Source organism: Notamacropus eugenii, chromosome 2 (genome assembly GCF_028372415.1).
Source record: "Notamacropus eugenii isolate mMacEug1 chromosome 2, mMacEug1.pri_v2, whole genome shotgun sequence".
Classification (NCBI taxonomy): Eukaryota; Metazoa; Chordata; class Mammalia; order Diprotodontia; family Macropodidae; genus Notamacropus; species Notamacropus eugenii.
Window position 1 is genome coordinate 342332192 of NC_092873.1, and position 27362 is coordinate 342359553.

Here is a 27362-nt window from a genome sequence, read left to right on the forward strand (position 1 = left end):
TGGCACCATCAAATAGTCCAAAGGATATGATTTTATCCATGGAAATTACATTAAAGAAGATATATTACTGTCTATTTCACTTGCTCCCGTATGACTTGTAGCTGAAACTTCCTATATATGTTGTCTCCCCTATCAGAATGTGGGGAACTAGGTGGTACAGTGGATAGAGCACCAGGCCTTGAGTCAGAAAGATTCACCTTCCTCAGTTCAAATCCCATCTCAAATACTTAATAGCTGTGTAACCCCAGGCAAGTCACCTAACCCTGTTTGCCTCCATTTCCTCATCTGTAAAATGAGCTACAGAGGAAATGGCAAACCATTCCATTATCTTTGCCAAGAAAACCTTAACTGGGGTCACAAACAGTCAGATACCACTGAAAAATGACTAAACAAAAATGAGAAGGTAAATTGCTTAAGAGAAGGGACCTTAGGGATCTGTCTTGTATTTCTGTTGGTATTACTGGAGCTTGGCACAATTCTGTGCACAAGAAAATGTTTAATAAATGCTTCTTCATTCATTTATCCTACAGCCTTAAAACACAAAAACACCCCACACCACACTTGATTTGACCTGCTCATTCCCTCAAACTACTTGTTCTCTCTCTTTTCCCTTTTACTACTAACCTACTAGAAAGAGAAGTCTAAGAAATGGTTTCTACCTTGCCTCACCACTTCCTCATTTTACATTCGTCAGCCCTTTGCAACTGGAGGCTTCAGCCTGCCGCCTCAGAGATTACAGCAACATTCAATAATCACCCAAACCCATCCACTCAAATGTCACATCCTTAATCTGCCTCCTGTTCTACTACTCACATGGACACCACCCTAAATCAGTATTTCATCACCTCTTGCCTAAACTATTATATGGTCTAATTAGCTGTTCTGCTTCAAGCCTTTCCCCTCTCCAATCTGTCCTACACACACCCTGCCAAAATCATCTTTCTAAAGCATATGCCCAAGTTACTTCCTGCTCAAAGATCTTCAATGGCTCTGCTGCACCTTGGATAAAACCTAAAGTCCTCAGACTAGCATTCAAGGCCCTCCACAATCTGCATCCTACCAACCTCTTCAATCTTATTTCACATTGCCACTACTCACACATTCTTATGTTCCAGCCATGCTGGACAATAAGCTATTTGCCAAACTAGCTCTACTGCCTCCTGCCTCTGAGCATCTGCAAAAGCTATCTTTCGTGTTCAGAAAGAACTTTTTCATTATTCTTCTCTTCCTTCACAGGCCATCTTCTCCAGGTCACCCTCCACGTGGCACGTTCTCTCCCTCTTCAAAATATTCTTAGAGCATTCCTTTGCCCTCATTACTCCTCCCATCCCTAGGAAATGTTATGCTCCTGAAGAGCATAACATCCATGTTTGTCTTTGTATCCTCAATAATGCCTTGTCCATAGTAATCACATAATTTGTTGATTTGAATTAAGTGTTACTTGATCATTTCTGCTAAAAATGATATCCCTCCCCAAGTGATAAATGGTCAAAGGATATGAACAGGGAATTTTCAGAGGAAGAAATTAAAACTATCTATAATCATGAAAAAATGCTCTAAATCACTGTTGATTAGAGATGCAAATCAAAACAACTCTGAGGTATCACATCACACCTATCAGATTGGCTAACATGACAAAACAGGGAGATGATAAATGTTGGAGAAGATGTGGGAGAACTGGAACACTAATTCATTGTTGATGGTTGTGAGCTGATCCAGCCATTCTGGAGAGCAATTTGGAACTATGCCCAAAGAGCTACAAAAATGTGCATACCCTTTGACCCAGCAATATCGCTTCTGGGACTCTATCCCAAAGAGATTATAGAAATGAGAAAGGGTGCCACTTGTACAAAAACATTTATAGCAGTTCTCTCTGTGGTGGCCAAAAACTGGAAATCAAGGGTATACCCATCAATTGGGGAATGGAAGAATAAGTGGTGATATATGAATGTAATGGAATACTATTGTGCTATGAGAAATGATGAACAGGAAGACTTCAGAGAAGCCTGGGAAGACTTATATGAACTGATGCTGAGTGAAAGGAGCAGAACCAGGATAACTCTGTACACAGCACAACCACAGGGTGTGAGGAATTTTTCTGGTAGACTTAGTACTTCATTGAAATGCATGGACTTAAAAAATTTCCAATGGACTTGAGGCAATATACCTTCCACATCCAGAGAAAGAACAATGGAACTGGATCACAGACAGAAACAGATCATTTTCTTTTGTATCAGTGTTAGGTTTTGTTTTGTTTTATGATTTCCCCCATTCATTTTAATTCTTCTATGAAACATGCATTTAATAGGAATGTATGTGTAGAACCTATATGACATTGTACACCTTCTCAGGGAGCGAGTGGGGAGGGAAGCGGGAATAAGAAGGAGGGAGTGGAAAAAAATCTAAGATATATGGAAGTGATTGTTGAACACTGAAAACAAATTAAATAATTCAATTAAAAAAAAATAAAAATGATCTCCCCCTCATCTGAACTATGGCATCTACTACCTTCATCTTTCATTTGGGACTTATATGCTGCCTTGTACTGTACTTCTGGTATATGTATATGTTATGGTGAGTGGAGAGAACAGTGGTCTTTGAGTCCTGAATATAACACTTACCAATTGGGTGGCTATGGGCAAATCTGTTAACCTTTCTGAGCCTCATTTTCATTACTTGTAATTTGGGATAATACTTATAGGGCTGTGGTGAGAAAATCACTTTGTATATCTTAAAGTCCTAATTATCATCTTTCCAATGAGAATGTATGCTCTATGAAGGCAATCAGTGAACACAGTTTATCTCCCTCTGGATCTCCTAGCACCCTGCAGGATGTCTTACATGTAGTAAGTAATTAATAAATATGAGTTGCCTGACTGAAGCTTACCAGGTAATAGGTGTTACCTGCCGGAAGGCCATTTCACATTATTTTTGTCCAATAAACCCAGACAACCCCTAAAGGTTGGGGGCCCTTCCTCCCCTGTCTTGAATGTCACCTGAAGGATGATGTCATAGAGCCGGATCAGGTCCTGGGGCCGAGGAGAGCGCTTGCTGTCGTCCTCTGGCTGCTGCTGCAGCAGGGCCTTCTGCAGACCTTTTGCCATGTTTTCATTACGTTTGATTGCAGTGGATAGCTTGATGAAAGTCAGGTAGCTAGAAGGCACCATATAACAGCTCAGGTTATGCTCAGTGAAGGTCATTCAGTAGTTCACATAAATGCCACTGTTGTGAAACTTGGTATTAAGGGATAGAAATGGAATGGAAAGAAAAGGATTGAGAATATTTCTTATTCACTAGACATAAGTCATATGCAGTGGCTTTAAGCAGTCAATTTCTCAATCACAGGTATAGAAGAGAAACTTCCAAAAGTAGCAAACTAACCTTAGTAACTTCCCCCATGCCTTGCCCCAGTTTCAGAAACACCTCCTACCTGTGCAGGTATTGCAAATTAGACACTTTCCCGGACTCTCCATCAAGGCTGTTTTCCCTCTGTTTCTGCAAAAGTTAGAAAAAAGAGATCAGGTAGAACAGTTGTTCCCAATCTTACTGGAAAGACCATTAGATCAAAATTGTAACCCTTTGGTGGCTGTATTGATCACACTCAATGGTATGATGTACAAGCAACACTGAAATGCAGGCACAATAGTCTAGCACACTGCGGCAGCTCTAATATTAATCAGAAAAAAAGATTTACGTTGGAAACAGTTGGTCACTCAGTTGCTATGGACACTTGAAAAAGGGACATGGACTTTCCTGGGTAGGCAAATAAAAAAATATAACGTATTTAATCATCTACCAACTTCAAAGTTACTTTTCCATCTTCCTCAAAATGACTTTAAGTATGATCTAGCCCTCTCTTAGAATATACAATGATAAATACCAATGACCCTTAAAATGTCCTGAACTCACACTGTACATATTTCTTGTCTGGTGGTGGTGGCTAGGGAGAGGGGACGGGGTCTTCTACCTGTATCATGCTGGCTAGAAGTGCAGTGGCCACTCACAGCCTGATCCTAATACTAATTAGCATAAAAACTTTAATCCACCCTAACCTGGGTTGGTTCATCCCTCTTTGGGTAGCCTGATGATCCTCTGATCCTGGGAGCTCATCAAATTTGGCCTAGACTCAGTGTGAACATATGACTGACTTTAGCCCTACTGTAGCCAGAACTCATATAATGCTACCAGCTTCAGTCTCCCCCAGTAGCAGGGATTACAGGTGTGTGCCACCAAGTCCAGACCATTATAGACCTGTCCAATGAGCTTCAAATTCACAGCACTCCAGTCACTGACGAACAAGGCCATATCTTGGATATTATTACTCACAATTGTTCTACTTCTAAGGACTCTGAAATTCTCCATTCTCACTAATACTCCTAATGCTTCACTAGTCCAGCCAGTTCCACTTCTCTTCATATGCTATCTATATTCCAAAGCCAGCCATTTCACAATGCTATGACACAATGCTCTCATTTAGCATCCTAGAATCCCTCATTCATAATCTGACATATGGCATTACTAAATTCCAAACCTAGATAATTTCATTATCTGATTTCCCTGATCCCAGGCTGCCAAATATTGTTGGAAGGAAATTGTGAACTCCAGCCAACTGGCTCCCCTACAAAATCACACTATCTAACCTGAGACAGACTCTTGCTATTGCGCTGAAACTGATCTTCTCCTACTGACTCTCTATTGCTTCCCCACAGCTGGGTGTTTTTGGACACATCATTTAAACTCTCATCCGCATTTTCTGGATCTGTAAAATGAAGAACTTGTCTCCCTCAAAAACCTTTTCTAATTTCCTCAAAATTCTAAACAAAAGATCTAGGCTATTCCATGGAAACTTCAAACCCCAACACTTTCCTGTACCTTCACCCATCTCTCTTTCTTCTAATCTCACAAGACATCGGCTCCTTCCCTTGGAAAGATAAACCTGTGAATGTGTGTTCTCAATCCCACCCTAGATTACCTCTTCCAGGTCCTTATTACACAAATCTTCCTTTCTTGCCTCAATATCTTGTATATTTTCCTATCTCTTTTTCTCTCTGAATCCAAATATAAAGGTTTCCCCTTTATCAAAACAAACAAACAAAATCTTTCACCAAATATTCCTCTGATTTTGTCACCTCTCTAGTCAGCACCCATGTGCCTTCTTCCATTTGCTGACACTAGATTAGCTCATCAACCTTTGTAATCTGCTTTTTATTGCTACAATTCTACTGAAACTGCTCTCTCAAGTTATCAATAATTCCCACTACACAAAAATCAATAGCCTTTTCTCAGTTTTCATTCCTCTTAATGTTTCTTTTGTATGTGACACTAATGACCACTTCAACTTTTATCAGCACCTCATTGCACTGTTCTAGCTGGTTGACAGGTTACTAGACTTGGAGTCAGAGAAAAGTAAATTCAAATCCTGCCTCAAACATTTACTAGCTATGAGGCCCTGGACAAGTCACATTATTTCTCAGAACCTAAACTTCCTCATCTGTAAGATGAGCATGATAATAATAGTACCTACTTTATAGGATTGTTGTGAGGATCAAATGAAATAATATATAGAAAGAACTTTATAAACCATAAGAGTGGGCTACTATTAGTCAGTCAATAAGTACTTATTAAGTGCTTACTATATGCCAGGCACTGTGCTAAGGATTAAGGACACAAAGAAAGGTAAAAATACTATTCCTACCCTCACGGAGCTCATGTTCTGATGGGGAAAACAGCAATAAATAATTATATACATATTGTACATATAAGATATACACAGAGTAGACCACTGCTAATCTCAGAGAAAAGGCATTAGCATCAAGGTGAACTGAGAAAGTCCTTCTGCAGAAGGTAGGATAAGGGCCAAGACGGTGGAGAAGAGGCAGGATATTGCCTGAGCTCTCCCCAATTTCCCTCAAAACAACTTTACAGCAGGCTTCAAAATGAATTCTGGGGCAACAGAACCCACAAAAGCATGGGGTAAAACAATTTTCCAGCCCAAGATAACTTAAAAGAACTGTAGGAAAAGTCTGTTTTACTTGGGTAAAAGGGAAGTATAGCCCAGTGCAGACGTTATCTGGACAAGCAAGCAGGAGGCACAGATCAACAACTGAGGCCCTATGGCCCTAGTTCAGCAAGCCAGTGGCACAGTGATCCAGTGGTCTCCAGCCCTGATGCAGCAGGCCAGTAGTAAGGTCTGCCAGATCCAGAAGCCCTCGCACAGCCAGCTAGACTAGACCAGGGGACTCTAGTGCAGCTTTGAACAATCGGCACCGAAAGGCCCCAGTACAGAAAGCCCTGCCCCCCCATGCAAGAAGCTTGGGACACTGGCCTCTGTATCCCAGGAGCAGAGTCCAACTTTAAAAGTCACTAAACATGGTGGAAAATGACCAAAAAAACCCAAACAAAAGCCCTGACCATAGAAAGCTACTATGGCAACAGGGAAGATAAAAACACAAACTCAGAAGACAACAATGTCAAACCACCTACTTGTGAATCTTCAAAGAGAAATATGAATTAATCTCAGACCCAAACGGTCTTCCTGGAGGAGCTCAAAGAGGATTTTAAAAATCAAGTAAGAGAGGTCAAAGAAAAACTGGGATAAGAAATGAGAGTTATGCAAGAGAATCATGAAGAAAAGAGTGAACAGGTTGGAAAAAGGAAACTCCTTAAAAAGCAGAATTGGTCAAATGGAAGAGGAGGTACAAAAGCTAACTGAAGAAAATAATTCCTTAAAAATTAGAACTGGGCAAGTGGAAGCTAATGATTCTATGAGACATCAAGAATTAATAAAACAAAATCAAAAGAATGAAAAACAGAAGAAAATGTAAAATATCTCTTTGGAAAAACAACTGACCTGGAAAAGTGATCCAGGAAGAATTACTGGACTACTCTGAAAGCCATAATCAAGAAAAGAAAATGGGATGTAATTATTAATACTACCATCAGACTATAAACTCCTTGAGGGCAAGAACTGTTTTTTCTTTTTTCTTTCTGAATACCCAGCACTTAGCATAGTCTATCATACATCAGGCACCCAATAAATAAATAAATAATAAATCAAATAAATAACTAAGTGATCAATGAACCACCCAATAAATGAATAGCTCATTATTGACTATTTTTTACTGTGTAGAGCATTGTGGGAAATAAAAAAAGATAAGACAGTTTTTGTCCAGTTTAGCAACCAGTAGGGTCAATGACTTACAGATAAACAATTAAAATACAGAATTAAATGATAATATACTGAGACTTATTTTTTCTGTATTCTCAATGCAAACATTTCCCCAAGTCTCCTTCCTTGGTCTTTTCTTCTGTTTTTACGCTTATCCCTGGGTGGCCTCACACACTCTATGACACTGACTACTACTACCTCTCTGCAGATGGCTCCCAAGTCCTTATCTCCAACTTCTATCTCTCTTATGACCTTTTCAGATTTTCATTTCCAGGTTCCAAAATGCTTACTGGGTATCTCTACTTGGATATTTCACCCACCAGTACTTTAATACAATATGTCTCAAACTAAGATCATCCATCTCCCCCGGAAATATGATCCTCTTGATTCCCCCTAAACCATTTCTGTCAACAGCACCAATCAGTCACCCACATATGAAACACTGTTGTTTCATCTAATCAGTAATCTTAAATCTAATCAGTAATCTTTTAATTCTACCTCTGAAATGCCTCTCACATCTGTCCTCTCATCTATTTTCACTGCTATCATTTTAGTCTAGTCTCTCATTATCTCTCATTTGGACTACTGTAATAGGTTCCTAACAAATTATTTTCCTAAAGCACATCTTTCAATGTTACTCAACATATTTGAAAGAAACACTGTTTTTCTGCAATCAACTTAATGAAATCCAAGTTACTCGCCCAACAATTAAAAGCATTCCTCAATCTGGCTCCAACCTACACTTTAAACTAAATTTCAACTAATCCCCTTTATATGTTCTATGTCTCAAGTTGTCTTCCTTCTATTCCTCAGATGTCTGTTCTGTGCTTCCTTTTCTCCATGTCTTTCTCTACATTCTTCTCTATGTTCTGAATGCCTTCCCCTGCCACTTCTCCCAACTCTTCTATCTGAAATGCTAAGCAATGTATTAATATAAATATTTAAGAACAGGAGCTATTCTCTAATAGGCACATGGTCAAAGGATATGAACAGACAATTTTCAAAAGCAAGGTTTGTTATCAATACCTATATGAAAGAATGTACCAAATCACTAATAATAAAAGAAAAGCAAAATAAAATCCAAGGCTCCAACTCATACCCATAAGATTGGCAGAGATGAGAAAACCAAAACCAAAAATCTGGAATATATTATTAAAGGGTTTCTTTGTGAGTATGACAAGGTTGACAAACTGGTAGGTCACTGTGAGATGGAAGGGTTTAAGACTGCTTGAAGAATGACTGGATCTAAGTAGTTATCTGATTAATGGATATTTAATGTCAACCTAAAGGAGTCTCTAGAACAGTGTCCCAGAGTTCTAGTTTGTTTTTCATTTTTACTGATGACTTGAATAAAGGCTTATACATGTCATGTTCATCAAATTTTCAGATTACAATATGGTAGCATAAACAGAGCCAGGATCCAAAAAGGTTAGAACAAATCAGCCAGATCTAATTAGGTAATATTTAATAACAATTAATCTTATCTAATTAGGTAATATTTAATAACAATTAATCTTAAGTTGTACACTTGGTTTCAGTCATATATAAAAATATAGGGTGGGGGAAATATGGCTCGGTAAAACTTCATGTCTTTTTGCAGACTACAAATTCAGTGTCAGTCAACAGTATAACATGGCAGCCAAAAAATAAATGCAATCTTAGGATACACTAAAAGGACCTTTGTGACTAGAACAAAGTGGATGATAGTACTATGATATACTGGGCAGAGATTGCAGCTGGTATATTGTGTTCACTTCTGGGTGCTACATTTTAGGTAAGGCATTGAAAAATGGAGAGGGGTGTGGGGGATTATAGGTGAAAACACAGAAGACAAAAGTCCAAGATGCATTTGAGGGACAGTGAGCAGATCAATTTGGCTGAGGATTCATGTAAAGGAATAGCTAGAGTAGCTAGAGGGAAGATTCATTTTGCTTCACTACAGGCTGGAGTATGCAGAGATCAGAGGCAAGAAGTTCAGTTAGGAAACTACTGCAGGTATGAGATAGAAACATTTTTAAGAATCATAGAAAGAAGCAAAGCAGATGAATTCCCATCTGCAACTCCTCCAAAAAGATAAATAAAACGCACCAGACCAAATCCAGAAGTCTGAAGATACTAGGTTTAGGGAAAGAGCGCTGTGGAACACTCCAACACCCAGGGAGAGGCTGCACCTCAGCAAAAAAGGAGGTCCCAGAACCATACCGGGGCACACCCAGACCCACACCAGGATGCTGCAACCGGGACAGGTGTCAACTGGTAGCTTTATCATCCACTACCCAATCCTGGGTCACAGATACAGAGCAGACTAAGAAGGGGACTTGTGCACTGCTTCACAATGCCACTATCTTTCCCAGTTCCTGGGCAGTGTACTGAAAAAGGAGTAAGTTCAGACGCTAGCAGTAGTAACAGCATGACTCAGGCCAGGGTCTCATTGTCAGCATCAAGCCCAGCCTGCAGAGGAACAACCAAGACAGGATGAGGCAAAGTCTAGTGTTGACACTTTGAACCAAGAAAAGTTTTCCAATTTACTAATAGGGATAGATTCTAGTAGCAGTCTATTCTTGCACAGACCCAAACCTAGGTTAGAAACTTGAAGAGCTCAGACCAAGCTGGGCAGCAATGACACTATACGATGGATCAGATCCCTTTGGGAACACTGAATGCCTACAAGGCCTTGGATTGTCCCAGAAATCCTGGAATAACACAACAATCAATACCCCAAGAAAGGAGTAACAGGGTTAGCCTAGTCCTTCCCTCCAGAAGTGTGGCAGAGCCCAGCCCTAACACCAAATCCCAAATCAAGAAGTAGGCTAGAAGAATGGTCAAAGCAAAAAAGAACCCCACCATACTAAGCTATGTGGCAAAAATGCTCAAGACACAAAGGCAGAAGAGAATAATTCCAAAATATCTACAAACTGAACTAGAATTCCTAGAAGAGATGAAGCAAGAGTTAAACGGGAAAAAAAGAGTAAAAGATATATAATTATAACTGCAATGATAGTGCTTGAGGAAAAATCGAAAAGGAAATGAGAGCTATGGAATCTAAAAGGATTAGAAAGGGAATTAACAACTTGGCACAAGAGGTAAAAAACCTTGCCCAAGCATCAAACTCCTTGAAAATTCAAATGGATTAAATAGAAGCCATGAAATCATGAGGCAACAAGAAATATTAAAACAAAATTAAAAGACTGAAAAGATAGAAGAAAATTTAAGATATCTTACAGCAAAAACAATTGACCTAGAATATAGCGGAGTAAAAATTCAAGAATCAATGGACTATATGAATGCTATGACCAAAAAAGGAGCCTAGACATCTTCTTTCTTTCTTTTTTTTTTTTTGAGGGGTCAACAATCTTTTTAATCAAGCACACATACATAATTCACTTAGTTCAGGGGAAAAAGTCAGCACCCTGAACTTCAGAGAAAATACAGAGAAATAAAAACCAACAGACAAGGTTTCCAACTGTCTGACCATAAGCAATACATACATTACAGATGAACAAACACATCCAACTGTCTGACTGAACATACATAGTTACCAGAGAGAGAAGCATCAACACCTGGATTTTCAAAGCAGGTGGCTCCTTGGCTCCTCAGAGTCTCATCTGGCTAAACAAGCACTCCCAATTAGTAAGCCCCAAAACAAAAACTCAGCTCAGAATATTTATACACTTTTCAGGGCCAGAGGGTATCACAACCCTTGAGAACCAGTGCCTCATTAGAAATTAACAAAAGGTGTGAGCCTTCCTAAAAACAAATCTCTCCTAATTAAACTTCCCTAAATGAACAGCTCATTAATGGGTGGGAAATCTTTAACTCTCATAATTACCATTACATTGGGCCCCAAGATCACATCCATTACATGGGCAACTTGTATCTGCCATAATAAACTTTAAGGCATTAACATTTCTTAAGCAAATACAACATAATTCCCACAAAATCACGAACTTTATTTACATTTGCAGAATATATAACATAACATCATTCTTTGGGGGGTGTGTGTGTGTGTCAATCTTTGAGGAGTGAGCAACCAGCTCCTTCTCCTCAATCCAAAACAAAATGTCCAAATAAAGTCCTCGTGGGGGTGTGTCCTCCTCACGCTGCCATTGTAGGCATTCTCAGGTGTTCTAATAAGCCAAGTCCCAGCTACACAAGCTATTTCAAGAAATCTAAGAAAACTGTCCAGATCACTTAGAGCCAAATGTTAAAGTAAAAATAGAAATATACACTGGTTATTCTCTGAAAGAAACCCCAAAATGAAAATTCTCATGAACATCACAGTCAAAATCCAGAGCTTCTGGCTCAAAATAAAAATTCTGGAAGTAGTCAGAAAGGAAGCATTCAAGCACTGAGGAGTCACGGTCAGTATCATACACCATTTAGTATCCACTAATACAATGGGGCAGAGAACTTGGAATATAATATTCTGGAAGGCAATAACTTCTAGAATAACTTTTGCAGTATAATTCTACAGGGGGAAAATGGACCTTTCATGAAAAAGAGGACTTCCAAGCATTTCTGATGAAAAGACCAGAGCTGTGGAGATACTCTGAAGTTCAAACACAGAAATGAAGAGAAAAATAAAAAAAGTAAACATGAATGAACAATGATAAAGAACTAAACAAGGATAAACTCCTTACCTACAAATATGAGATGATACATGTGTTCCTTCTGAACCCTATGCATCATTAGAGTTCAGAGAGGAAGTCCCTTGGGAGTTATGTCTAGATGACCAAAAGAATGGAAGCAAGAGGAAGAGGGAGTAGAGGAATAAGGTGAGGGGGTGGGGAGAGAAGGGAAGGTTAAGGAATATTGTCTTATATAATGAGTGTGCACAAGGAGAAACCTATACAAACCAGGAGGTGAGGTGGTGTGGAGTAATACCTGAACCTCACTTTTATGTGAACTGTTTAAAAGAAGAATAAACACACACACAAGCATGTGCTCCAGCACAGACATACATAAACACAGAGGTGGGTAAGAAATAAATTTAGCATAACAAGGAAATAGGAGGTAAAGTGGTGTATAGGGAGGAAGGAGCGGTGAGAATAAACTCTAAGGATGTATAAAAAAACCTTATAGCTCTTTTTGAGATGGCAAAGGATGGGAATCTGAGGGATATAAATGTGATAGAATCCTTCTATGCTGAACTCAGTGTCATGGCCAACCAGGACTCCAGAGGACTAATGTTGAAACATGTTACCTACTTCCTGACAAAAAAGTGAAGGGCTCAGAATGCAGAATGAGATAAATTTTTTTGGATACAACCTACATGGAAATTTGTTTTGATCAACTATACATGTTTGTAATAGGTCTGGTTTTTCTCATGCTCTCAAGTGGATGGGGTGGGAGGATGAGATGAGAATGTGCCTCTTGGTTGATTAAGACAAAATATTTTTTAAAAAGTTAAAAAAAATAATCAAGACTTGGTGATTGATTAGATATAGAAGGTTAGAGAAAAGGAAAATAAAAGTTGCTGAGGTTTTGAGCTTAACTGATTAGAAAAACATGGTGCTTTTAAAAGAAACAGATTATATATTCAAGGCTAGAAACCTAAATCTGGAAGTCAGCTGCCAAGAGATAATAGTTGAAGACAGAGGCAAGGACAGGGTAGAACATAAAGTAAAGCAAACGAGAGGCTAAGAGAATGTGTGGACTAGGGTTATAAATGAATATTCTAGCTAAAGGAATATACAGGATGTTGCATGTACTAAGAGGTTAATATAGAAATACATGTCGGAGGGGAGTTTCAGCGATTTTACCTGGTCTGGCTTGAGCTCTTCCCGGACAGCTTGTATAGTATCCCGACATTCACTAAGCAAGGACTCAAACAGACGTTCCTTGGTTTCTTCACTTTCAGCCTAAATAAAGAGTTGGAGACACAAACATAAGCTTTTCAAGACCACCATGATACTTCATAGTCAAAGAACAAAGAGCTTTAGAGCTCTGTGACTAATTCACACAAACTCACACCATCAGACCAACTAGAAATGTCACTGCAATTGGTATTGTTTAATGTACAATTTATCTTCTCAATGTCCCTATTTGCCTTGAAATGGTCATAAATGTGAAAGGGTAAATAACATGGGACTCGTTGGATAAACTCAATCTAATTTCCCTTACACGTGCCTGCAAAGAATTTTCAACTGAATATTTTATAACTACAAATCAAGGTTCCCTACTGTAGACTGAAGGAGTCTGCCTTTGTTTCTTTCTTGCCCCTGTCACAGATTGTACCCAGCGACCATGTATTGTGAGCACCATTACTCATTTCTAATAAGCAACAAGCCCTGAGGTTCTATATTTCTTCCCCAGGTCTAAACAAACATTGTCAGTGGGCAAAGTTATATTCTTCTTGTCCACAGAAATTAAGCAGATTAAAGATATGACCCCTGCTGGACGACTATGTGGACAGACAAGAAAGATGGTTAGGGGAGCATTCTCAGCAGCACTGTTGGGCATGTAACCTGGCTGAACATCTACAGGGCAAATGAAAACGTGCTTCATTAAGTGAACCCTTGCCAAACCACGTTACTATTTTAAAGAATCTGACTGAACAGATAGGAATGAGAAGAAAGGAGAAAGAAGCTGGGCTTGTATTACTGGCAGACCAGCTGTGAAATGAAAAGAAACAACATTCCATTATGGTATTTGACTTCTCACAGAAACTAGATGTAAAATCTTTAAAAGCCATTTGACATTCAACTGACTTTCCACAAACATTTCCATAGGAAAAATGAGGGCAGTCTATTCATTTAAAAGGTGGCAGGGAGAAAGAAAAATGAAAATATTGTTCTTTTAAGAAGAATCAGGTTTATTTCCTTGTTGCTAATTTTAAAAAATCAATGACATAATCATAAACATGCTTCACCTACTTAAAACTCACTAGTTTTGGTCACAGATAATAAGAGATCTGGGCCAGCTTTCCAAAACTAAAGGCCCATAGGAATGTAACCTACTTATTTAAATCTACAAGGCAAACAAAATTAACCAAGAGAAACACTAGAGAAATACACCTTTGCATATTATGCATTCTATTTCATACTCCAGAACTAAGTGCTTTCCAATTACTTATTAATCAAACCCACTGTCCAAATGTGTCCAACTAAAAACTTTCCTGGAATTATGCACGCTTGTGGTAGTTTTTAATGGGCCATTAATGTTGTTGTTGTTTGGTCATTTCTGTCATATGGATTTCTTTGTGACACTGTTTGAGGGTTTTCTTGGCGGAGATACCGAGAGTGGTATTCCATTTCCTTCTCCAGCTCATTTTACAGAGAAGAGATTGAAGCAAACAGGGTTAAATGACTTGACCAGGCAAGTTCACACAAATAGTGCCTCAGGCTAAATTTGAACTCAGGTCTTCCTGACTCTAGGCCTGGGGCTCTATCTACGAGGCCACCTAGTGGCCCTTGATATGTTTAGCATTGTTTAAAAAACAACAAAAATCAATATTAGCAGGGCATAGGAAATGTTGTATCAGTTTACACAATGCAAAAATATACCAATACATCATTTTAAAGTAGGAGCTAGGCCTCTCCCACTCCTTTGAAGAGAGGTGGAATGATGAGGACTTTTCTGATGTATTAGTTACTCTTAAAAAGGGACGCCCTAGAGGAGGATGGTAGAGGAATCAGGAAATGGAGATGATATAAAAGTTGTGGGTTCTTTAAAAACAGGTGTTAGGGGTTGGGGAGAAAGGTATGAGAGGTGCGGTGGGAGAAAAGCTAAAGTTTTGTTTTACCAGCTTAACAAGAATATCCTCTGTGCTTGTGTCAACAAGAGGCTAGGGCAGGGCTCAGAAGTAAAAATTCAGATTAGTTTAGTTGCCAACTGTCATCTAATAATCATTTTGAATAAGCAGACGACTCAAGCAAAATTCTAAGCTTCAGTGAGTGTTTAATGGTAACCTTAAAAGAAGATGAGAGAAATGAGAGGTAATTGACTAGTTGTATTTTCAAAACACCCACATATAAGATGAATCAGAGTCTACTATTCCTGAGAGGTGCTACTAATGATTTTGTTAGGGCAGGGCACAGCAGAGGAGGGCAGGGCAGGGTGAGGCAGAACTGTCTTTCAAACAGGAAGTCTTCCCTTTATTAGGGATCTTTCACTATTTTTTGCAAATCTATCTTCAACATCAAGGGAACTAATGAAAAGATGACAGAGCAAAATAAATAACAAAACCCCACTCTGGGGGGCATCCTGCCAATATGTTTTAAAGGTAACACTATTTAAGCCTAGGTCTTCCAAAAATCACATAATAGACTGGCCACTAGTAGAATGAAGAAGGTATCCTGGTCTTGCTGGTCCAATTTTCCAAGTGAGAGAGATGAAACATGGATAATAAGCTGGTGACATAAAGAAAGGAAAACCAAAGGTCTAGCATCTTGTGCTTTATTTAAGCCCTAAAAAGATCAATTCCAGGTCAGTTTGAAACAGTCCAGGATGTGCTTTTCTACAGCTCAAGGTCATTTTCTATATTTTTTTTTAAGGCTGGTCAATAAAAAGGAAAATCAAATACCCTAGGAAAGTGCCCATAGATTGGAGATACCCCTTGGCTTCTAAAGCACATTCAGTTCCTACTTTGTTTTCCTCGATCCACAGAAATTGCTAGAAGATGGTAAGATGAAGAAGTACTAAAACAAGGCAAGTCTGGTTGCATTCTGAACCCTACCCACAGAAGGATAGGATAGCATTTGCAGGGGATGAAGAGAAGAGGGAAGGAAGGAAAGACAGAAACAAAAGAAAGTTTCACCTAAAGTACTAAAAATAAAAGAAGAATTGGTAGGGGTGTGCATTAAGCTATCATGCTAGAAAAACTTTTTTAAAAGACCCGTTCTTGTCCTCTTCTCAATCTGAAAAGGATAACTGAATGTTTCAAACTGAAAAAGAATGTTTCAAACAAGACCCAAAACATTACTACAAAGCATTTGCCAGTAATATTTCAGTTGAAGTACAACCTTAAGAAAAGTAGATAGCAGAAATGTAGGATAAACTGAGAATGAGGTTGTGTGTGTGTGTGTTTGTGTGTGAATGAGAGAGAGAGAGAGAGAGAGAGAGAGAGAGAGAGAGAGAGAGAGAGAGAGAAAGAGAGAGAGAGAGAGAGAGAGAGAGAGAGAGAGGTCTGAAGCTTGGTATCAGAGGCTAAGGAGTCTGCCACTAAACTCTGGCACTCAACAAAGTCAGATCAACTTTTCTTTTTGTATTCTGTATATCTAAACTTCTTCTTCCTTTCATTCTCTCAAGTACAGTGCTGACCAACTATATTTGCACAGGATTAAAGATCATAAGATTTAGAATCTAAGGGAATCGAGTTAGCCCAACTCTCTTCTTTTTGTAGATGAGGAAACTGAGTCACAGAGAGAAAAGCACTTTGCCCTAGGTCACAATGGTAGAAAGGGTCAGAGCTGGAATTTAACTCTATATCCTGACTCTAAATCAAGCACTCACATCAAGCTAAGGTTTTGTTATTTAAATCAAGACCTGTGATTTCATCAGCCCGGGGGATTTCTGGTGTGGAAACTCCTTCTACCAATGCAGATCAACAATATATCTTCTTAAGAAAGATTCCTGGGGGGTACTGAGAGGTTAAGCGGTTTGTTTGTAATCACATAACAGGACAGACCAAAGGCAGGACTTGAAACCAAGTTTTCCTGACTCCAAGACCATCTTTGTACCCATGGTACTGGGGAATTGGTTAAAAAAAAAAGGTAACTTTCAGGGGAACTCCCGGGGTGTAGGACACATTCAGTCAAATTTCCTATACCTTCTACAGCCTGATACAATGATCAGAGTTGGTCAGAATAGTATTATCAAAGCAATGTAAGGAATTCACAGAAGATTAGTTTGGTTTCTTATGTTCTACTTCCTAAGACAGTTTAATAGACTAAAACTCTAGAAAGGTTATTTTAAAAATAGAATAAAAACTTCAAAAGTATTGTTTGGCTAAGTCCTCAATTAACCAGAAAATTTATTTAATTAAAATATAGTTTGTGAGCTTTTAAATTTTAACTATTGTTTTACTTCATTTTTTTTTAATTGAATTTACTCCGATTCAAATTTTAGGAGGTGCCCATTGATTTTGGTACAGTAGAATCTGGCTAATGAGTATGCTAACCTAACCATTTTTTACCATGTGTTCCTCCTTCTTAAGGGTTTATTTCCAAAATTAGCAATAATCAGGTCTTTTTATTCTTTTTTGAGGGGGTGTGTGTGGGGAGGCTTAGGCTTGTAATTTCATCTGAAACTGGGCAGCAGCTCATCTTAAATTTGTATTCTGGAGTGGCCTGAGGCATCGAGAGGTTAAATGATCTGCCCACTGCCAAATGGTTAACATGTGTAACAAGGTAACACAGTTGCTGGGGAGTAGAAATGATGGAAAACCTGGGGTAAATGGAGGGAAAGTGACTTCCTCCTAAAGTTTGTGATAAAGGAGAGGAAATCTGGGTTCATTTTAACATACACCCTAGATTTTGCAAAAGCAGATTTCAAAGGGCTCAGAGGAAGGAGAACTAAGACCACGTAGAGTAAGACAAGTCAGCCCAGGAGGGATGAGAAATGCTTAAGAGTGAAAGTCAAAAGACAGTTTCAAAGAGGAAGAAAAATGGGATTTGTTTGAAGAGACTGATGTAGATACATAGGAAATTCACCAACCTCAGATTTTAAAAAGAAATGTACCAAAGATGAAAGGCAAGCAAAATAACAAATGCAGGAATGTATGATGGTCTTATCAAATTAGTGTCAGGTGTACTAAAGTCTAAAATGAGCTAAGGCTGGTGAGGAAAGCAAAATATAATTTAAAAAAAAGGGTTGTGTTTGGTGGTTTGTTTTTTTTTAAAGACATTGGGGGAGGGGAGCTGTAGGATCAAAGAAAGAATGAGACTGGGTCTGGGGTTGGTAGAAGGATGATAAGTGACAGCAGAGAGAGGACAGAGATGCTTAATTCTGACTGTGCTTGTGCTTTCTTTTCCAAGGAGAAAATTCCCTTTGCGCTGGGAAAGATAGGAAGAAATGGACAAACAAGGAGTTGATATCCAATGTAAGTAAAAGGGTCATAAGAGTGCATATGGCTGTCAATAAAACTCAAGTCAGCTGGCCCATATGAATGACATCCTCACTCCTAAAAGAATAGGATGCTTCCATGGGAAACAGGGGAGCTGCCACAGGACTGAAGAGCAAACACGTCAACTTTCAAAAGGGAAGAAAACATAATCTACAAACTACAATCCAGGAAGCTTAACTTCAGTTACCAGGAAAAGTCTAAAATGCATCATTAAGGAGATGGTTGTGCATTGGCTTCATTCAGATCAGGTCATGCCAGACTCACCTCACCTTTTTGACAGGGTTACTAAACTAGCAAATGAGGGGCGATGACATGGATATAGTTACCTAGATCTCAGCAAAGTTTTGAGAAAGTGTCTCATATAATTCTTGTGGAGAAGATGGAAAGGTGTGGACTAGACAATAACATAATTTTGGATTTAAAATTGTGGTTTCTAATGCTTTCTAACTATTTTCTGCCAGTACAGTTTGACTAAGAAACAGTTTGAACTGGTAACGTAACCCTAAAATGGAGTCAGGAGATTAAATAAAGTATGCCAATGAATACTATTCAAGGTGTGATTTTGGCCACAACTCTAATGAATATATAAAAATGGAACAGCAGGAGTCTAACAAAAAGAGCACAATGCTGAGAAAATCCCAGTTCCATTTATGGCTATTCCATTTACTGGTTAAACAAGCAAGTTGTTTAACCAAATTGGGCCTGTTTACCCCAACTGTAAGAACAACAGTGACTTGTTTTTCTCTTTTGCCTCAAAATAATGTTGAGAATAAATGGGATATAATACATTTATATTTACACATATACATCTAATCATACACATTTAAAACTAAGAAAGGAATTATAGATGTACAAAACTGATATACAATAATTACAGTAAACCTAAAAGATGCTGGTAAGATAAGGAGATATAAAATGCTTTGGGGTTTTCTGGGAAAAGATGTCATCACAAAATAAAATATCTCATCTTTACCAGAGAACTTCATACCTGTTAAAAGGAATTTGTTTTAGTATTTATTTTTATTACTTTGTATCTTTGCTATTATAATTTCCTTAGAAATAGGGTCTGTGTCAAAGATATCTTTATTAAAAAGTGCCTTACATATATAGCAGGTACGTAATAAATGTTTATTGAATTAAGCTTGCCAAATTTTTTCCCTTGAAAAGACTATTCATAACCAAACACAATAAATAAAACAAAATCATGATATGCATAAATTTGCTTCTGTCTAAAAGAAGCTATATCTACTAAATCAGGACTGAAAAATTATTTTTGAAAAAACATAAAGTATTAGATATTTTAAAAAATTTAAATCAAATTTCTTGTTCTGCTTTTTGCTAAAATATTTGTTTTAAAAGTTGTAAAGCTACCATGAATAGATATGAAATTTCTTAGATAAACATGACTATAAAATAATAATGATGATGTTTTTCTGTGCATTATGGAAACCAGTTTTGTTAACTTTGTATTTGTACAGAGAGAATAAAAGTGGTCTCTACAGGGCCACACATTATCTTTCATTCACTCTCCTTTAATCTATCAATTTTTAACAACTTTGGAAGAGCTGGCTATAACACAGACACAAAGAAATTAGCTCCTCTTTCAGCTAGAATAAACCTAAGGCTTAAGGGTAATAATGTATTAGAGAAGTAGGTTTGACAAGGGTTTTTTTTTTTTAAGTCACACTTGGATTCCGGCTATTGAAGTAATTATCCAAATTAAGTTAACTTTTACAGATACTTTAACCTTTTTCTCTAGTCTAATTCAGTGTTAAAAGAAATAAATTGTGAAGTGGGGAAAGAAACAAACAAAATAGGGAAGCTAATATAAGAATAATCAGCAAAGACATGAAATGAATTGATTTTAGAACCCTTTCTCCATCAAAGAGATGTTCCTGGCTACAAACCTTCCCTGTCTGCCTATGCAGCAAAGAACATAAACCAAGGTAGAGAGTAAACATATTCTGCCCTAGAGTCAGAGACAAAATATTGTTTTTGCTGGTTCATCTCATATTGATTCACTTGTTTTTCTTCGCCTTTATTGATCTTCGGGACCTTGAACTTGGCTCACATTTCTGAATCCATGATCCTTTCCTGCTACTTTAAAGGTATTGACTTTTTACTGAAGTTGGGCTCATCTTACTTAAACCAAGGTATCCTGAACTTTTTCCCTGCTTAAATCTACAATAATCACTTGCTCTTCCTTACACTAAAAGGCATATTGGCCTTGATCGTTTGCTTACCTAGGTCCTTCCTGATTAACTAGGCTACTAGGCTTGGTGTCTCCTAAATTGTAAATTTCACTGATCTCCATTCTCTATGACAATAAATTTAACTGAACAATTTCAAATTTGAAGTTATTTGTTACTGATGTATACAAATTTTATAAAGGAGGAGTGCCTATACCTGAGATTTAATCAATATTGGTACTCCCAGTGTGGAAACTGCCTCTACCAATGCAGGTAGATAAGTCATCTATAATTTGTAGACTTAAAAAGCTAGCTGGCACACTAAGAGATTAATCATTTGCGAATGGTCACAGAGTGAGGGTGTGTCAGAGAAGAACTCAGCCTCTGCATCGACAATCCTTCAGTCCTTATGTCTATCATGTTCTTGGTTCAACCTACTTTTCACTTGGGGCAGCTAGGAGGCACAGTGGATAGAGTGCTGGATCTGGAGTCAAGAAGGCTCATCAGTGTTCAAATCTGGCCTCACATACTTACTGGCTGTGTGACCCTGGGCAAGTTACTTATCCCTGTTTGCCTCAGTCTTCTCATCTTCAAATGTGCTGGAGAAGGAAATGGCAAACCATTCCAGTATCTTTGACCCATATGGGGTCATGAAGAGTCAGAAACAATTAAAATGATTGAACAACACTTTTCACTTTGAATCATTTCATAAATCTTCCCATGCCTCCCTCTATTATCCATATTAATCATTTCTTAGAGTGAAATAATCGTACATTGCTTTCATATACCACAGTTTGTTTAGCCATTCCCCAAATCGATGGGCATCACTTTGTTTCCAGTTCTTTGCTACTACAAATGCTGCTACAACTATTCTGGTAGGTATAGGATCCTTTTATCTCTCTTTGACCTAAGAACACTTTCTTTAACTCAATAAGGTCTACAAGAACGTACTATTTTTAAGAGGAAAAAAGGCATAAATTATTTTGATTAATTAAAACCAAGATTACACTAATTTAAAAAACACAATTTATGTTAACTACCATAGCCTGACTCCAGAAGAAAGTATTCCACCACAGTCAAAAGAGGAAAGTTACCTAAGATTCTCCTGTGCTCTTCTTTCACTTTTTTTCCTTGAGTCCTGATTAAGCAGGTGACAATGGAAAATAATATCACACATAGCAAATGTGAGTAATTTCTGGTCTACTGATAAAGAAGCATGAAGAAAGTATGGCTTTCTGATCAGATGAAATAAGATTTCTCAATACAAAGAGTTCTACACAAGTAGATGACCCTAGACATTGTCTCTCCTACTTCACTGATCATTCAGTAGCATCAAGCAATTTAGGCAGTCCTCTTGAAGAAGTATAATTTATCCCAGATTAGACTCTCAGTTTAATAAACTTCTCCTAAACATTCTCAGTTTTACCCAAATCAGGCTCAACAGAGGATAAATGATCTTAGGTAGCAATCATCACCATGTCATATTGCCTTCAAATATAAAGGTCAACCTACGAAGAAATATAAATAGTATGGCTATGACAGAAAAATATTCTAGCTTGAATATACTCTCTCAATGAACAGAAAAAAGAGAGACTGATTTGTCCAAGCAACAAAAGGATAAATGGACACCAAAAGGTAAATATCTCCACTGCTCCTTTAGCTAAGAGGAAAAAGAAACAAACAGTGAGGCAATGCACCACCTACTGGGCACAGAACATTAGCTAGCACCAGTTTTAGGATGAGAGCTACGAGCAACCTTAAAGACTGCCTACTACTGACAACTCCTACATTTTACCTAAAACAGAGGTTCCAAGAAGTAAAATGGCTTCTTCAAGGTCACAGAAGCCATTAGACTCTCCCTCACCTTTTCTATTTTTAGACTAAACCTCACTGACCAATTATAAAATTCTTCTATGAAGATGAAATTTTCAAGATTATCAACCATCCCCAATACTGATGACACAGGGTCTCCTATAATTAACAGATACATCTTTTCCACTTTTAAATAAGCATTATACTTAAAACTGGAAACACTAGGTACCAATCAGATGGGGAAAGGCAGATTTTATTCAAGAACACAGCTCTTAGAATCAACCCCAAGCAGTATTATCTTTTATCTCATTTTTAGAAATCTGATTCACTCCCATGAATTAAAACTACAAGCTTTATGCAAATAATTCCTAATCTCTATCTTTAGTTCTGACCTCACTTTTGAGAATCAGACTCACTTCTCCCAACTACCTATTGTACATTTCCACTGGAATGTTTCACTAGCACATCAAATGCTACAAAGTTTATTATCTTTCCCATTCTACTGGTTCCTTCTTATTTCACTACTTTCTGTCAGTGGTATTACCACTGACCTAGTCTCCAATTTCTGAAATCTTGGATGTTATCTTTGACTCTTTCCAACTCCTTTACCTCTCATTTTCTATTAGTTATCAAACCCCTAATGACTCTATCTCTACAGTATCTTTTCCATTTGTTCCCTGTTTCTAATATGGCTACTCTAATAATAACCTTCATAACCATCTGTTAGTATTTCAACATGCTCTAACTTGTCTTCCTATTCTAACCAATCCCTTTCTTCTTTTTTAAATTCTGTATTTGAACACCAAAGAAAAAAAGGGAATAGTTGTTCTAATTTCCATACAAAAAGCAGAATACAAAAAACTTTTCTATTATATCATGAATCTCCATGTCATACTAGTTCTCCTTCCTATACTAGTATATTCTTTTTATCTTCCCTTCTCTTTCCCCTCTTCAAATTCTAATAGAACCAATCCAGATCCAATGACCTGTTTTTCTTATGTGATTTCCTCAATACCCTTTAAAGGTATTAAGATTCTGAAGAGATAGTTAATTCGCCTCCTAATCAAATATTAGCACTTTCCCATCATACAGTTCTTTCCAATTGCTCAAATAAATGTACTTTCATAGACTTCTCTGAATTCTCATATTTACAATTCTTAGATCATACTCAGTTCTGATCTTTTTATCAGAAATGCTTAAAATTCTTCTATTCCAGTAAAGGTCCATTTTCCCCCTGTAGGATTCTGCTCCATTGAAAGAGGAAGTTATTTTATCTTTCAGAGGCATGTATTCTAAGGCCTCCTCTATTTATAACAGAAGCTGCCAGGTTTTATGTAATCCTGACTGTGGTTGCTTGGTACTTGAACCATTTCTTTCTGGATATTTGTAGTATTTTTTTCTTTGATGTGGGACCTCTGGATTTTGGCTATGACATTCCCAAATGATTTCAGTTTGGCATTTCTTTACGAAGCTTATCAATGGACTCTTTCTATCTTCAGTCCCCTGATTCTAAAAGATTCGGGCAGTTTTCATTTATTATTATTTTCAGGGACTATTGGGTTTCTTAAACTATTTCTTATTGACCCATTTTCCAGATCAACTTTTTTTTATATCAAATATCTGATACTTCTTCTTTTTTTCCAAATCTCTTAGTTTTGTTCAATATTTCTTGCTATCTTTATGGAGTCACTGATTTCTTTTTGGTCTATTCTAGTTTTCAGAGAGTCTGTTACTTTGGGAAGGTTTACCAGAAGTTCCTCTTCTAAGCTATTTATTTATTCTCCTTCCAATTCTTTCTTCAAAAGTTTTTATTTCATTCTTTAGTTTTTGCTTCATTTATTCAAGTATATAGTCCTTATGGAAAGGGCATTTTTTTCCTTTAAGCCTCTGCCTATAGCTGTTACAGTGTTACTCTCATCTTTTTGATAATCTTTAGATTTACAATAACTCTAGACACTTATAGATCTTTTCTTTGATTTACTCCTTTCTCCAGCCTTAGTTCCTGAACTGGAACTTTTTGCCAGAGAACCAGGTTCCCAGGTTTGAAGATCTATTGCCTTTTTGGTGGGGTGGTCAAACCTGCTTGGTCTTGTCCTAGGTTACCAAGTTCTTTAGTGTTCAGAGAGCTGTGTCTTCAGGGTTCTCCATGGCATCTATAGAAAGGATACTAGGAACTTTGGCACTCCTAGGGAAAGGGGTGTTCTGGTCTGAGTACTGCTTCTAGGCCACTTTCTCCAGAGACTCAAACCATCCTTAATACTGGTACGAGATGATTTATTTTGGGAAGATTAGTTTACTAAATATAACTGAGTAAGGTTCAAATTCCCTTGTCTTGTATTTGAAACTTTCCACAATGTGGCACTATCCTACCTTCCCAGCTTTACATTATACTGATCCTCTTCCATTATTTTATGTTCTTAACCACACAACTACTAACCTTAAAAGAGACCCTTTACATTTTCACCTCCATTGTCTTTGCACAAATTATTTCCTTTGCTTCAAAGTGTACGCCCATTCCCCCTTTGCCAACTAAATTCCTAAAATCCTTTTAAGAGTTCAACATAAACATTACTTGTTCCATGAAGTTTTCCTTGATCCTTTAATTACAATTAACTTTCTTCCTCAGACCTCATGTAGCATTTTGCTTTGCAACTTTGTAATGCATTTACTATGCAATTATTGTGTTTTAAAATTATTTGTTATATGTTGCTTAATTCCTGTTATAATGGTAAGCTACAGAAAGAAGAGATCTACAGTTTTCTAAATTTTGTACATCTTCCTCCCTACTCCTAATGTTTAACAAGTTTGCTGAATTTAATTCAGGTATCCATTATTCTATGGAATAATAAATTCTAAGAGAGTTAACCATGGAGTAAATTTTTATAATTCAAATCATGTTCTCATTGATGTTAAAATGAGAGAAAAAAATCTCTCAATAAGCTGGGTTGAAAATGTTTGGTGAGAAAGGAATTAAGAGAAAGGATGATGTGTTGTGGATTTTAATACTGGTAGTAATTTGGAATATTTTCTTAGCCTTATGAGTCTCTGCCATCATTCATGCCTCCTCAAATCACATAAAACTTTCCTCGTACTTAATAATGTTCTTACTCCATGTTTACAACTCCTAGACAAAGAAGAATGAGGACCCTATATTTGAACAAAACATAAGAAATCTTGACATTCAAAGCTTCAAGTCTGAAATTGTGTCCAACTCTTCATGACCCCATTTGGGGTTTTCTTGGCAAAGATCCTGGAGTGGTTTGCCATTTCCTTCTCTGGCTCATTTTACAAACGAGAAAACTGAGACGAACAAGGATAGGTGATTTGTCCAGGGTCATACAGCTAGGAAGAGACTGAGGCTGGATTTGAACTCAAGTCTTCCTGACTCCAGGGCTAGCACTCTATCCACCTACCTGCCTAAGAAAGTTTAATAGGGAATGCATATATGGATTCCACAAAGTCAAAACCATTGTATCATGTATAAATCTTGTACATTCTTATTTCTATTAGTTGTCTCTTTGCCTCCTCTCCCATATTAGAAGGCAGGATCTGTTTGCTTTTTCTTTGTACTGAACACAATACCTAATACATAGTAAATGCTTAATAAATATTTGTTAATTAAAATGATCTTTGCATATACCCCATCTTTCCCTCTCACAAAAAAAAGAAGAGAAAAAAAGTGGCACTTTCATTTATACCTGATTAATGGCTGCTTCGTTGTCAGCCAGCCCCAGTAAGAAGATCCTCACTTTGTCAATCTTTACTGGAACAGTTCTCCCTCTCCACTCTACTTCACTCATAGTAGCTGCCTGCTTGGCTCGCGTCTGGGTGATCAATGACTAGGAAATTAAAACATGTTTGGATATATTAATAAAGTACTTACTTATGATAATAAAGAAAGTTCCTTTTGATACACACAAAGTACTTAGCTTATGAAAGCCTTAAATATTTTAAAAAATATGTATAATGAAATACCTCCAATTTCTCAGCCAGAAGACCCTCAGTACCACCAGATCTCAGTCTCATCTGCATCAATTCATTAATAGCTGACTGGTCCCCTAAGAGAAAGAAAGAATTGAAATTCTACTAAATGGTTTCAATAACTCTCTAGATTCAAAAAGACTTTAAAAGGATTTTATACAAGCCCCATTAGATATTAAATACATTTAAACATTTCAAGCAATAAGACTGATCCCTGATCCAAAGGTTTATTCTTTTATAAGCATGAACTTGAACGAGATAATCAGTTACTCTTTAAAAAAAAAAACCAAAAACATACCACTCAGTGCACAGACATCATTCAGAATGGTGTAAAATCATAGCAAGAAAGAAAATGAAATTTTCTTCTGTGTCGACTAACAGTTGACTTTTACATTTAAGTTGTAATGACAATATGCCAATGCAGAAGGGGAGAGTTTAAGTAAATTTTAAAAATCACTGGGACCCAACTACTACCACTCTTGCTGATGAGTCTCAAGTTAAAATAGGTGGTCCTATTTTAATACTTTGCTTACCAATATTATAGGCACAATAGCGTATGTTGGGTGAAATCTCTTCCACTCGCTGATTATATAATACAGCTTGTTCCTCCGTAAAAGCACTAGCTAGCTTTTCATAGATGGTTCTGGGGAAAAGAGAAAAGTCACATTTAAATGACTGTTATCAGTCTTATCCTGAAAAAAAAAAACCAAAACATAGGGAGGATAATAGCTGAAAACTAAAGAAATCCTACTAGAAAGCTATTAATTCATGGCAGAAGTCTTTGTACCAAAATAGCAAAATTGGTATGCTATTACTCAAAATGATCTGTGAAATCATCAAAATGGATATTCCCTCTAATAATGCTGCTTACAACCTATCCATCCCAGCTCTTCCTATATAACCTGTGTCCATGTTCTTAAATAAGGTCACTACAAAGAGTACACCTAATGGCTAGAGGTCTTCCTTCCCCATCTTCTCTGGACATCACAAAGATTCTAGTAAAAAACACTACTGTCCACAGGTTCTCCCTTGCTCATGCTACATGACCACAGGTTGTCCCTTGTTCCTGCCAAGATAGCCATCTTATATTTTTTGAAAATACATTTCTCTCATGGCATCCTTTACTCCATTTCTTCTTTATAGGGTG

The 27362-nt window shown here is 37.4% G+C and overlaps 1 protein-coding gene across 1 annotated transcript in view; it reads right to left on the reverse strand.

Moving 5' to 3' along the window:
• SRP68 (signal recognition particle 68) overlaps nt 1-27362 on the reverse strand; it is a 58006-nt gene that overhangs the window by 12148 nt on the left and 18496 nt on the right. The window contains exons 6-11 of the mRNA XM_072645770.1: nt 26749-26858; nt 26210-26292; nt 25933-26073; nt 12931-13029; nt 3431-3495; nt 2997-3153 (exon numbers count right to left, since the gene is read on the reverse strand). Of these exons, the coding sequence (XP_072501871.1) occupies nt 2997-3153; nt 3431-3495; nt 12931-13029; nt 25933-26073; nt 26210-26292; nt 26749-26858 (655 nt within the window). The remainder of the gene's footprint in view (nt 1-2996; nt 3154-3430; nt 3496-12930; nt 13030-25932; nt 26074-26209; nt 26293-26748; nt 26859-27362) is intronic.